Consider the following 12,177-nt stretch of genomic DNA (forward strand, 5'->3'; position numbering starts at 1 on the left):
GAACTTGCTGTTCCAACAGGACAATGCACGTCCGCATGTATCCCGTGCCACCCAACGTGCTCTAGAAGGTGTAAGTCAACTACCCTGGCCAGCAAGATCTCCGGATCTGTCCCCCATTGAGCATGTTTGGGACTGGATGAAGCGTCGCTCACGCGGTCTGCACGTCCAGCACGAACGCTGGTCCAACTGAGGCGCCAGGTGGAAATGGCATGGCAAGCCATTCCACAGGACTACATCCAGCATCTCTACGATCGTCTCCATGGGAGAATAGCAGCCTGCATTGCTGCGGAAGGTGGATATACACTGTACTAGTGCCGACATTGTGCATGCTCTGTTGCCTGTGTCTATGTGCCTGTGGTTCTGTCAGTGTGATCATGTGATGTATCTGACCCCAGGAATGTGTCAATAAAGTTTCCCCTTCCTGGGACAATGAATTCACGGTGTTCTTATTTCAATTTCCAGGAGTGTATTTCCATTGAGTAAGGTGGCAGTTAAAATATATGGTATATGGAGGGTTGTTATGATACCGGGATGACCTGTGGTGCCCAAGAGATAGCTGGGGGTCTGTATACATTAATTACTGTTAGTTCCCTATTTTTACTGTAACTTCATGGATGTCATTGAGATCAGATAAGGAGCATAGATGTGTATTCTTAATTGATGATCGTACATATGCTGCCACTCCATAAGCATGGTGGTATGTTGCTCCTAGTAATTCAAAGCCAGGAATTTATCCTCTGATTCACTTGCTCTGCATTTTCAGTGAGCATTTCCTGAACAACAACATCAATGTTATATTTTGACAAACTCTTCTGTAAGACTTGGCATTCTGATTTACTTATGCCTTCAATGTTGATTTGATATATCTTGATCACAGGTAAAAAAGTTTATAGCTGGAGGGTCCTGAGAAGAGCTGTGAGAGTCCATGTCTTGTGACAAATTCATTTTAGCCAGGAGATCTGTAAGGTTATCTGGCTGCCTCTGCTTCTTGGATTTATATGTTTGCCTGGAAGTGACTGTTCTTTGTCACCACTTAGAGGACACATGTGACTTACGGTATGTCATGAACATGAACACCAATGAGTTGGATGGCTGGAGGAGCAAAATAATCATTATTGGGCAAACACTGCAGAACCTGCTGCACCTCAGCCCAGGCAAGCAGGGCTCTTTCTGTAAGAACTTTAATTTTCCTACCTGCGCTCATGGACCTCTGTGAAGCCTCCATCAATTTCAAACATTCCCAGCAGTTCTGATGGTCCACTGGGCAACACACACACACACACACACACACACACACACACTTGCATGGCTAGTGCACTTGATAAGTCTGTTAATGTCAGAGAAAGTACTACTAGTAGCAGACAACATCCTGTGGTACATAATGTTTCCCTTGTTATTAAACATATGGAAGGTACATTTGAAAAACTTTTTCCTTTCTACATAGGTAAAGCATTAGAGGAATATGCAATACAACTTAAATCTATCTTGAGACTGTGTAACGGCACACTGTGGGTTGAGGCAGTTAAATCTACTGAACTAAACATGCTGTTAAATGCTAAATCACTTGGAGGGCAAGACATAACAATGCACTGCACATCACATTTAATTGCTGTAAAGGGGTTGTAATTCACTGGGATATCATGAATATTGATGCCAAAGATGTGCAACAGGAATGGGACAGTAAAGTTGTCACAAGAATTTCACGAGAAAAGGAAATACGAGCTAGAGAAGACACCACCTTTTTTTCTGACATTCAGTATACCAACGTTCCTGAGTACACTGCAGCAGGCCTTATCCACCTTAAAGTTAAGTCGTCCTACCTAACACTACGCACTAATTTAATTGTAAACATTTCAGTTGCACCACCCCAATTTGCAAAGGACAGTAATACGCAGAAGATGTAGTTCAGCTCCTCATGAATCAAGCACTCAATTCCCTGTTCCATCCGTGTGTGTTAATTGGTCCCAAAACCATCCAGTCTGGAGCAGACACTATCCAGTACATGCGGAAGGGAAGAAAAGACAGGAGATTGAGGTTACGCAATGCATCTCGTATTTCAAGGTGAAAATTTTTTTGGCCACTCAGCCTCCTGGTTTTGTAAAGTCTTTCACCTTAGCATTGAATCAGCCTGTACCAAAGAGACACCCAGACATTGATGTATGAACAGAGTACAACAACCTGCAGTAACAAATGTAGCTACAAACCAATGCCTTTGTTTAAACCAAGTATGCGTACAACATAGACAATGCTGGCAACCCCATATCCAAAAGGTACCATTTTCATACTATGACCATTTCAATTCTGATATTTAACTCATCCACTTCTGTCTGAGGCACTGAATTAGGTGTGAATAAATACTAATTATAGGTAACATTTCGAAAGGAAACATAACAAAACACCCATTAATCACTTAATCACATTTACTTGTATTAACACTTAAACATCAGGTGTTTATATTACTGCAAAACAAAAAAGGAACCTGGGATACTGTGTGTACAGAACAGTACTGATGCATTACAACAGCAGCTCGATGTGGTGACCACCACTGTTGTTACAGACATTGTACGAGGGTTGAGCCAGAAGTAAGGTTCCAAAAGGCCTCCAGTCACACGGGAAGGTGCTAGGCGAAATCAGTCAACAACATTGTGCACAGCTGTTCCCAAACCCTTGATTCCATCTGGCCGCACTTTGCTATGCTGCTCAGTATTGGTTCAGCAGCCGTCTGCGATGGAGGTGCCCATTGTTGATCCTGCCATGTGTGAGGTTCGTTCCATAATACAGTTTTTGCATGCAAAAGGAACTCCACTTGTAGATACTCATCATCAGTTGACAGAAGTGTATGATGACAAGTGTATGTCCATTCAACAGATCTGAAAATGGTGCAGGGAGTTTAGTGCCAGTTAGGAGGTGGTCCACAATGAAGAATGGAAAGGAGGACCTTCAGTTTCTGAGGAAGTTATTGAGATGGTCCTATGTGAAGAGCTTCAAAATGGGGGGATCACTGTCCTTGAACTTGTTGTTTGGATTCCTGGTAGTTCTTACAGTACAGTTGAAAGAGCTTTGACAGAAAAATTGGGGTATCACAAGTGCTGCATTCGACGGGTACTTCGTATGCTGACAGCAGAACACAAGGAGAAACGCACTCACTGTGCACACGCCAGTGTCAAGAAGATAAGGAAGGATTGTTGGGCTCCGATGTTACAGGAGACAAAATGTGGGTGTTGCGTTTCACTCCTGAAATGAAAGAAAAATCCAAACAATGGTGTCACTCAGGGTCATCAGTTGCAAAACAGCTGGCAAAGTCATTGCCACTGCATTTTGGGATCGTAAGGGGAGAGTGGTGATCGATTTCATGGAATATGGGGCAACAATCAATGCAGGCAGTTATTGTGAAACACTACAAAAACTCATGCAAGCTATCCAGAACCGCAGGAGAGCATGACTGACAGAATGTGTACCGCTGCTTCACGACAACACTAAACTTCACGTTTCCCACCAAACACAGGAACTTTTGACAAACTTCGGTTGGACTGTCATACCTCACCCACCTTATAGACCAAGACCTCAACCCTAATGATTATCACTTGGGCCTCAAGTTAAAGGAACAATTGAGAGGCCAACACTTCCAGCGTGACGATGAAGTCAAAGAAGAGATGAAATGCTTCCTCAGTGGGCTGGTGGTGGAGTTCTATAACATGTGGAGACAGAAATTGGAGCACGGTCTACAAAAATGCATAGTAAAAGATGGTGATTATGTAGAAAAATAGACATAAGTTTCTTCTTTCCAACAATGTAAATTTCTATGAAAATAAAAAATGTTGTCTATTTGTAAAAATGAAAAGAGCCTTACTATTGGATCAAATCTCACACCTATGAAGCATGTTGGTACACACTCTCCATCCCATCTGGCGTCTCTCTGGTTTCTAGTGCAGCGGCCAGAACTCATGCCAGCAAATCTTCCCCCGTCTCTACAAGTGTCTTGTAAATTAAACTTTGTACATGAACCCTTGTCAGGTGACTGTGACACATCACCCTATCTGCCCCACTGCATACCAGGACAAGCAATTCTGAGATTTTTCCCTTTCCACCAGCAGACATAAACGTGTTACAGATCTGAACTAAAACCGACGTAGAACGGAAATGGTACTTTTACAGACCTGGATTTCTATTCGAAATGTTATGTGCTCACCCCCATCTTACAAATCCTAGAAGTCTGTAATGGGAATTGCTGAACACCCTGTATGTTCTCTCTACCTGCCTACCCCAGCCCACTTCATGAAGACGCTCCGAATGAACTCATTATTCAGCTACTACTCCTTCATCTACACAGATTTTACCACATATAATGTGCTATGAGACCAAGCAAACAGCTGCCCCAGCAGTACAATCATTGAGGACCTCTTAGTCATCACATACATGTCTGCTGAACAGAATGCAGAGGATGTGCTTCATCACTGCAGCAGGATTATTCATACCCATCTTGATATGCTCTCCATCTCTCACATACACTGTTCAATGGGAAATTGTCACAGAGTTGCCCATGAGTGACCATACCACAATCTCAATTCACCTTCCAGACATACCAGTGTCAAAAAAAACCTGCCATGATGGATGCTCAGTAAGGCAAACTGGATGCTATATAGACAGTTTTCTGCATCTGAAGACTGTGACATCATCCACAAATGGGAAGATAACATCACCAAGATGATCAACCACACCACTGAAGCATCCACTGCAAAGGCTCAGCCCGCAACAGCAAAATGTTGCTGAATTATTAGGGAGAGCAAGAAGAGATCATGAAAAAAGTTCTTCAACACCATTCCAATGAAAGTAAAATTGTATGGGAGGAGGAGTTCTGTGGGTGTGGGAGATGCACAGTGGCAGCTGTAATGTGGAATGATAGTCACCAGACCAGATAATGGTGGAATATTTTGCCAGCTTTCCAAAATTACTGAGTGGCAGTTGAGAAGAGCAATTGGGAATTCACGTCCAACAATAAAGAAGAATACTACTGCCCCTTTTTCATGTGGGAGCTAGAGTCAGCATTATGTAGAGCTCCAGACACATCAAAAGGATTCTGCACACCTAGGAGGGAGCAGATCTACACCTTGGCTCCTGAAGAGACCTAGAATTATTTTAGATCCGATAAATTTTGATGAAGAATGCACTCCAGATCTAAACTTTAACTCTTTCACGCACAAAACAGTCCAGACCACATAGTATATAACTGTTATGATCAGTCCATGATGAATTAGGTCATCTTCAGATTTACAATTAGAATAATGAGAATACATTAGTATTCACTATCATCTAAGCTATTTATAGTAATATGTGGAAGAGATAAATATGTAAATATACCATCTTACTTAAAATAATGGAGAGTTGCTACCACCAGCATTAGCTACTGTGCATTGTTATAATTAAGAAGACACATTAAGCTTTGTGACTATATATGACAGTATCAGAGACTTGGTATTACCAATTATAACAGAATGACAGTGCCAAATAATGTATATGTTGATGAGTGTTCTTGTGTTATTGGTACATTTATTTCGTAGTCTAAGGTAAGAATTAAATGTATTCAGCCATAGCAGCTTAAAAAAATTAAATTAAAAATATGTGGTGCTACCATTTTATGGGCTAGTAGTTTGGTTATCAACATAGTGTAAAATGTTAAACAAATTGGTTGACTGGGTTGTTATATGAGGATTTTAATATGAAGCTATATTAAATGCAAAAGCTTGTGACATAATTGCCACTGTGTCATGTGTATTGTAGATGGCACAGTTGTAGTGTAGTAACTATTTGCTTCTGAAGAAGCTAGGTTGGTGCTGGTTCAGCTGTAATTTTGCTGGCAGTGTAGACATAGCTCCTCACGGCACTGCAGCACCATCCATTTCCACACACCAAAAACAGCACAGCTTCCAGAATAGTGTGTTCTGAGGCAAATCTCATTCAGTAATGTGATTCTACACTAAAAAATCTGAATATCATTGAATAGAGTCTCTGTAAACATTAAAGTAAGCACTATGATTAAACTGAGTTTGTTCACAGGGTGTTGACTCTGGTTTGTTCTTTATGTTTGTGTAAATTTCATTATCTTGTAAATAGGTTAATACGCTGCCCTTTTGTTCAATATGTAAAATAGTTACTTGCTCTCCTTTATTTTTAACACAGAATGGTTTCTGTTTAGTAGGTGCACTCCAAAAGCCATTTTGTAGTTTTGAGTGTGTGAATGCTCCTTGAACAATATTTGAAAATTTCCCCTTGTTTATCAAACGTATTGTTTATTGCTATCTCCACATGTAACTTTGTAAGCGCCTGTGTACATGTATTACATTTTTACCATTATCAGTTTGACTTAAAAGCAATTTTTACATCAGATTTTTGAAACCAGTTAGTGATTATGTCCAATAATTTACTACTGTATTTTGTCACGCCAAAATTATTTTTCAGATGCTCTTTTGTAGTTTTGGTATTATTATTTTCTCTGTTTTCTTTCCATAAATAATCTGTCAATGTCAGCTTCATGATACAAAAAGAACTAGCTACCTTAAAGCAAATAGTGTTCGCTAATAGTCATCATGAATGAGTTCACCCAGTCAGTCATGTGGATTGGGGACAATTTGTGATGTTAGAGGAAAGTAAGGGCATACACTCTCCAATAAGACACCATCTGATGAAGCACTGTGATTTTCAAACCAACCTTTAATTTGAGGGAAAAAGTCAGGATTTGGAAGTTTTTTAATTTACTTTAATATTAGCAAATTTAATCACACTTATTTTACTGCAAATGCATTGTTTTAATATTGTATTTTTCCTTTACTTCCGTGCAAACTTCATTCTCATTTTTGCATCAAATGTCTCACAATTATACTTCATTTTTTATTTCCAGAACACCAAACAGTATCACAAGATAAGAACCATGATGATTTGTTGAGACCACATTACAAGTTTTAATCAAGAAACCAACTGTATCAATCACTCACAAACATTAATGCAATCATTGGTAATTGTAATAGAGCTCTGCTTATGTAGTAAAATATGTATGAGTATAATTATGAAAGAGAAAAAGACACCAGTATAACTGAAATAATGTAACATTACATGGGCCATATTTGCTACCACACTCACTGATTTTAAGTAAACAACATTTTTTTCGAAAAAAGAGACAATTGTTTAAGTTTCTTTGTAGTTTGGGGATTTTGATTAATATGGAGGCAGATTACCTATTGGGAGTCATTTCTAATGGAACCATATGCTAACATCTTACGAGGCTGTGTGAAGAATGCAGTTTTAATGCAGAGGGTGTTGTACAGTGAGGTGATGTGGTTTAGGAAGAAACTGAATAGTACATTCAGCACATTATTTGTAAAATAACACAATAAGGAAATAGAGATTTTCAAATGTCTGAGTTGCTGAGTACATGAGGAAGATAAATTAAGTAAAGAACACATTAATTTTTATTTTGCATTGTATGGCATAGTACCTTTATGTGAGGCTCTCACTAGAACTGAGTGTGAAACAACAGTCTTAAAGAGAAGGGGTCTACACTCAAGAAAGAGATGTTCAAGATTGCAAAAGAGGTGGCAGAACTTTACCATGTCTTAGAGAACAAACAAAGTTAAAACTACAGGACACTTCAGCAACCAGGAAAGAGAGAGCCATGTCCAATAAAAGGCACTGGAGTCCACAGTTAAGAAAGGCTACATTCTTCAGAGAAAATCACAATAAGATGTCAAGGACTCTTTCCTTCATGAAAGCACTGGACAGAAAACCTTCAGAAGATTCTGAGACAAAAATTGTGTGTGATGATAAGAAATTCAGGTCATCTAAAGAAAATACGAGGAACTTGAAGAATGAGATACATCTTTTCAAGAAGAGGTTTTGATGAGAGAGAACTACATTAATGATGTATAAGATAATCTCAGAAAACTGTCTGTATATCTTCATGAGACCACAACTTATCAAGAAAATTTCTTAAGTACCATCACAGCCACTAGTATTTGAACTGTAACAGCTCAAGAACACAAAATATGAAGATGTGAAATAAGGAAGTGAGAGAATATCTCCTGTACCTAAAAGGTATCAAAGCAGTAATTCAGGAGCTGTGGAAGAAGTTGTGTTTTGGAAAACATAAGCTTTTATCATCACTAAGGTTTTACTCTGAAGCAAGAATTTAAGCCTCATTTCAACATTTGCATTGTTGTTGTACTGGACACCACATTGTGTATTATTTACCGGTTCAGTAGTGCAAAATTGAAATGGATCAGAAAGACCACAGTTTTAACCAGTTATGAATGGAGGGATTGTACCAAGTAATAGCTGTAGTTCTGTCATCAGTCCTCTTGGTTACTTGTGGAAACCTTTACATTACTCAGGTGACGGGAGCTGCACTGTAATCCCATACTGTAAGAGAAGAAAAATGATATTATATACATACTACTGCTTCTTCTTCAAAAGATGCTTAAAAAGACAATAAAATCAAACAAGTATATTTTAAACACAGAAGTGTTTTTTCAGCATATAAAAAAATCTGAGATGTTTAATAACGCCATAATATGGTAGAATGGATTTGTGATCCCAAATAATGAAAATTTTGGTAAACTCCTAAATAGTTTTTTTTAAATATCTTAAATAACACACTTCCAGTTAGAACTTGGGACAATGAAGTGACAAATAAAGTAAAGTGGATCATCCACATCATTAAAAGTTCCAGTGTAAGAAAAATGCAGCTGCACAGGTAACAAAAATATAGTAGAAATTATGATTTTATTGAATATTGTAGACTTCATAAAATTATAGTTAAAAGAGTTGTCAATGCAAAAAAAAAAAAAGAAGGATAATTTTAAACCATAAAAATAATACGAAGGCCGCACAGTCAGTTACTACATCTGTAGTAGTTGTTAAATTCTGTATCCATGAAGTTTGAAAAATAATCCTTGAAGGAAAGGCTATTGTAGGTCCCAACTCAAATACCAGAGTGCTAAAATGAAATCTTCATAACTGTAGCAAAATCTGATCTCAGTACAACAGATTATCAAAACAAATACCTTTGGTCTTGATGAAAATTCTAAACACCTGTCTGTGACAGATGTAAAATAAATAAATAAATGCAAACTTAGCATTAAAAACACAGGCGCAGGGCTGCAAAATTCCATTTTTGTTCAATGCTTTTAATTGTGAAGGGTGATTTTCATTCGTTGCTGGCCTCTGTTGAAGAATGTGAAGTCAGATTTGGGCTTTCACATATGAAAAAACTGTAATAATGCTAGAAAGCACTGTCTTATTTATACAATATTAAGATATTTTAATGTAGTAATAAAGACACTTACAGCTATACTAGTAATGTCTAAATAGTTTAAAATTGTAGTCATTAAACAAAATCAAACCGCCCTCATTTATTCATAAAACCTAATCACAATTTAAGTCCTACATATTCTAAGTATTACAGAGACACTGCACTTTCCCATTACCATGCTGCTTCCTCTTCATATTGAAATTTTGTCTTCCAAGATTTTCTTCTATGCTGTGGACCACTTATCTCTTTTTAGAAAGCAACAGTAGTCAGGCATCATCCTTCATCCTGTCTTGATAATATGATACTATTTCTTTCATATCTTGATGAGGCCTTTCTCCACATTCTTTACTAACATCTCCAAGATTTTCATGGAAGAAGTCAAGATGACTATGAAGAAAATAGATTTTAACACTCATATTGCATCCTAAATTTTTCAGTTATCTTATCCATGTACTGATGCCACCTTAGTTTATTATGCAACTGGATGCCTAGGAACTTTACATGTGGAGCATCATTCAATATGTGCCCATTGAGCTTTATTTTTGCTATCTGTTAAGTCATTTTCATTTGAAACTGAGTAATATGAGTCTTTGTAAGATTAAAGGTTAAGCTGTTTGTTGTGAAACAGTTGTAAGCCTTTTTCATTATTCTCCTGGTGTATTTGCACCCTTCATCAGTATTATTGTGTCATCAGCATACATCAGTTACTGAAGTACATATACTTTGGGTAGTTGGTCTGTTGAACATACAAAGAAGTCCTTACATAGTCAACAGAAAAAGTAGCTGTTGCAGAAAAGAAAATGAAGCTTGTTGGGCAGAAGACAAACAACTGAAGTGAATTTGGGTAAACATTAACATACTCAACGAAATCTTTTATGTGAAGCAAATCTCCCACTGTAGATCAAAGGAATGGCCAGGAAAATCACCACACAGAACTACAGAAAAGATTTCAGTAATTACAATCAACAAAACTTGGTATGCAGCATTTATGTGGTCAGTTTGATAAAATTCTATGGAATATTATTCAAGAAGCTAAATTGTAAACAACAAAGTTGTATTTGAGAGATGATAAAGTTACTAAACGAACTATAAGAAACTACATACGTCAGTAGAATACTCATGGAGTGGGAAAAGCAGTAGAGCAGTATAGCTCATTAAAATGCTCTCCATGCACAACACAGCTTCTGCATCTATGTCTACAAATGTACTCTGTAGGCCACCATACGATGAATGGCAGAGGGTACCTTGTATCATTACCAGTCATTTCCATCCCATTTCATTCCCAAATGGAGCAAGGCAAAAACGACAATCTATATGCTTCCTTATGAGCCCCGATTTCTCTTCTCTGGCATTTGTGGTGCTCTGATGAGATGTATGTGAGTGACAGCAGGGTTGTACTTTTTGTACACTATAGTGTCATCAGCAAACAGTCACAGATTGCTGCTTACCCTATCCATCAGATTGTTTACATATACAGAAGACAAGAGTGGTACTATCACACTTCCAAAGGACATTCTTATTTTATCTTTGTCCCCAATGACCACTCATAACCCAGGACAAAATACTGGGTTCCATTACTTAACAAGTCTTTGAGCCACTCACATATATGAGAACCTATCCTTTATGCGCAGATCTTTGTTAACAGTCTACAGCGTGACACTGTGCCACGAGCTTTCCAGGAACTTACAAATATGGAAGCTGCCTGTTGAGCTCCATCCATGGTTTGCAGGATATCATGTGAGAAAATATCAAGTTGACTTTTGGATAAGCAATACTTTCTCAACTGGTGTTTATTTGTGGATAGAGGCTTTTCTCTCTCAAGGTAATGCACTATATTCAAACTCAGAATATTCTCATGAATTCTGCAGCAAACAGATGTTAAGGATTGTACACTTCTTTTACATGGGACTCACCAGCACTTTTCCCAGTCACTTGGAGCTTTGCACAAGGCAAAGGATGCACGATGAATGCAAGCTAAGTAAGGGGGCTATTGGGATACCATCTGGGTCTGTAAACTTCATTGTCTTCAACTCTTTCAGCTGCTTTTCAGTGCCAAGGATGCCTATTTCTACATCATAAACAGGGGAGTTTGTGCAGTGGTCAAACAGTAGTATGTCCATACTCTCCTCCTGTGTGAAAGATTTTTTTTTTTTTTAAATGTAAAATATAAAACTTCTGCTTCTTCTTTCTGCCTTCTAGTGCCACACCAGGTTGGTTTATGAATGACTGGGTAAAAGCCTGCGCCTCACTTATCAATTTTATGTAAAACCAGAATTTTCCAAGATGTTTCACTAACTTATGACATAGAAATTGTTGTACACTTCGTACATTAATCTTTTTACAGACACATGATTTTATACTACCGTTTGCCAGTTGACATTTCTGCATTATTTTTTGAACAGAGTGTGCAATAATGTCTGTTTTCTCAGAAGTTCCTAAATTTTCTTTTTGAACCACTGTGCGTCTTTTCCAGTCTTAATCTACTTACTCTGCACATACTTCTTCAGCATGTGATTTATAACCAGTTGAAACTTTACCTACAACCCCTCTATGTTCATCCCATACTACCAGCAATAAACACACATATTTCCCAGGAAGCTTCAGGAAGGGAATGGGTGGGATGTCTGTGATATGTCAATTGTGTTCCTCAGACAGGAAGAAACAGCATTCTGAATATAACTACAACATTATATCAAAACATGTACAGTTGTGCAGGTGCTGATGAAGAAGAGGAAGAGTAGTAGTAGTAGTAGTAGTAGTAGTAGTAGTAGTAGTAGGAGTTAGAGATGGGCAAACTCGTTCACCTTGGGAACTAGTTCACTGGTGATCGCTCTTTTTTGGGAACCATTCATATTTACTCATTCACCGTTCATTTG

The 12,177-nt window shown here is 38.1% G+C and overlaps 1 protein-coding gene across 4 annotated transcripts in view; it reads right to left on the minus strand.

Annotated features, from left to right (window-relative positions):
- Positions 1-6,793: 6,793 nt before the first annotated feature.
- The window catches only part of LOC124556246 (ankyrin repeat domain-containing protein 16-like), a 117,373-nt gene continuing 111,989 nt past the window's right edge, over positions 6,794-12,177 (minus strand). For all 4 annotated transcript variants that reach the window (XM_047130236.1, XM_047130235.1, XM_047130234.1 and 1 more), the window contains one exon: positions 6,794-8,409. In XM_047130236.1, coding sequence (XP_046986192.1) covers positions 8,378-8,409 — 32 coding nt within the window. In that variant the 3' untranslated portion in view covers positions 6,794-8,377. The remainder of the gene's footprint in view (positions 8,410-12,177) is intronic.

The sequence above is a fragment of the Schistocerca americana genome, chromosome X, assembly GCF_021461395.2.
Source record: "Schistocerca americana isolate TAMUIC-IGC-003095 chromosome X, iqSchAmer2.1, whole genome shotgun sequence".
Lineage (NCBI taxonomy): Eukaryota > Metazoa > Arthropoda > Insecta > Orthoptera > Acrididae > Schistocerca > Schistocerca americana.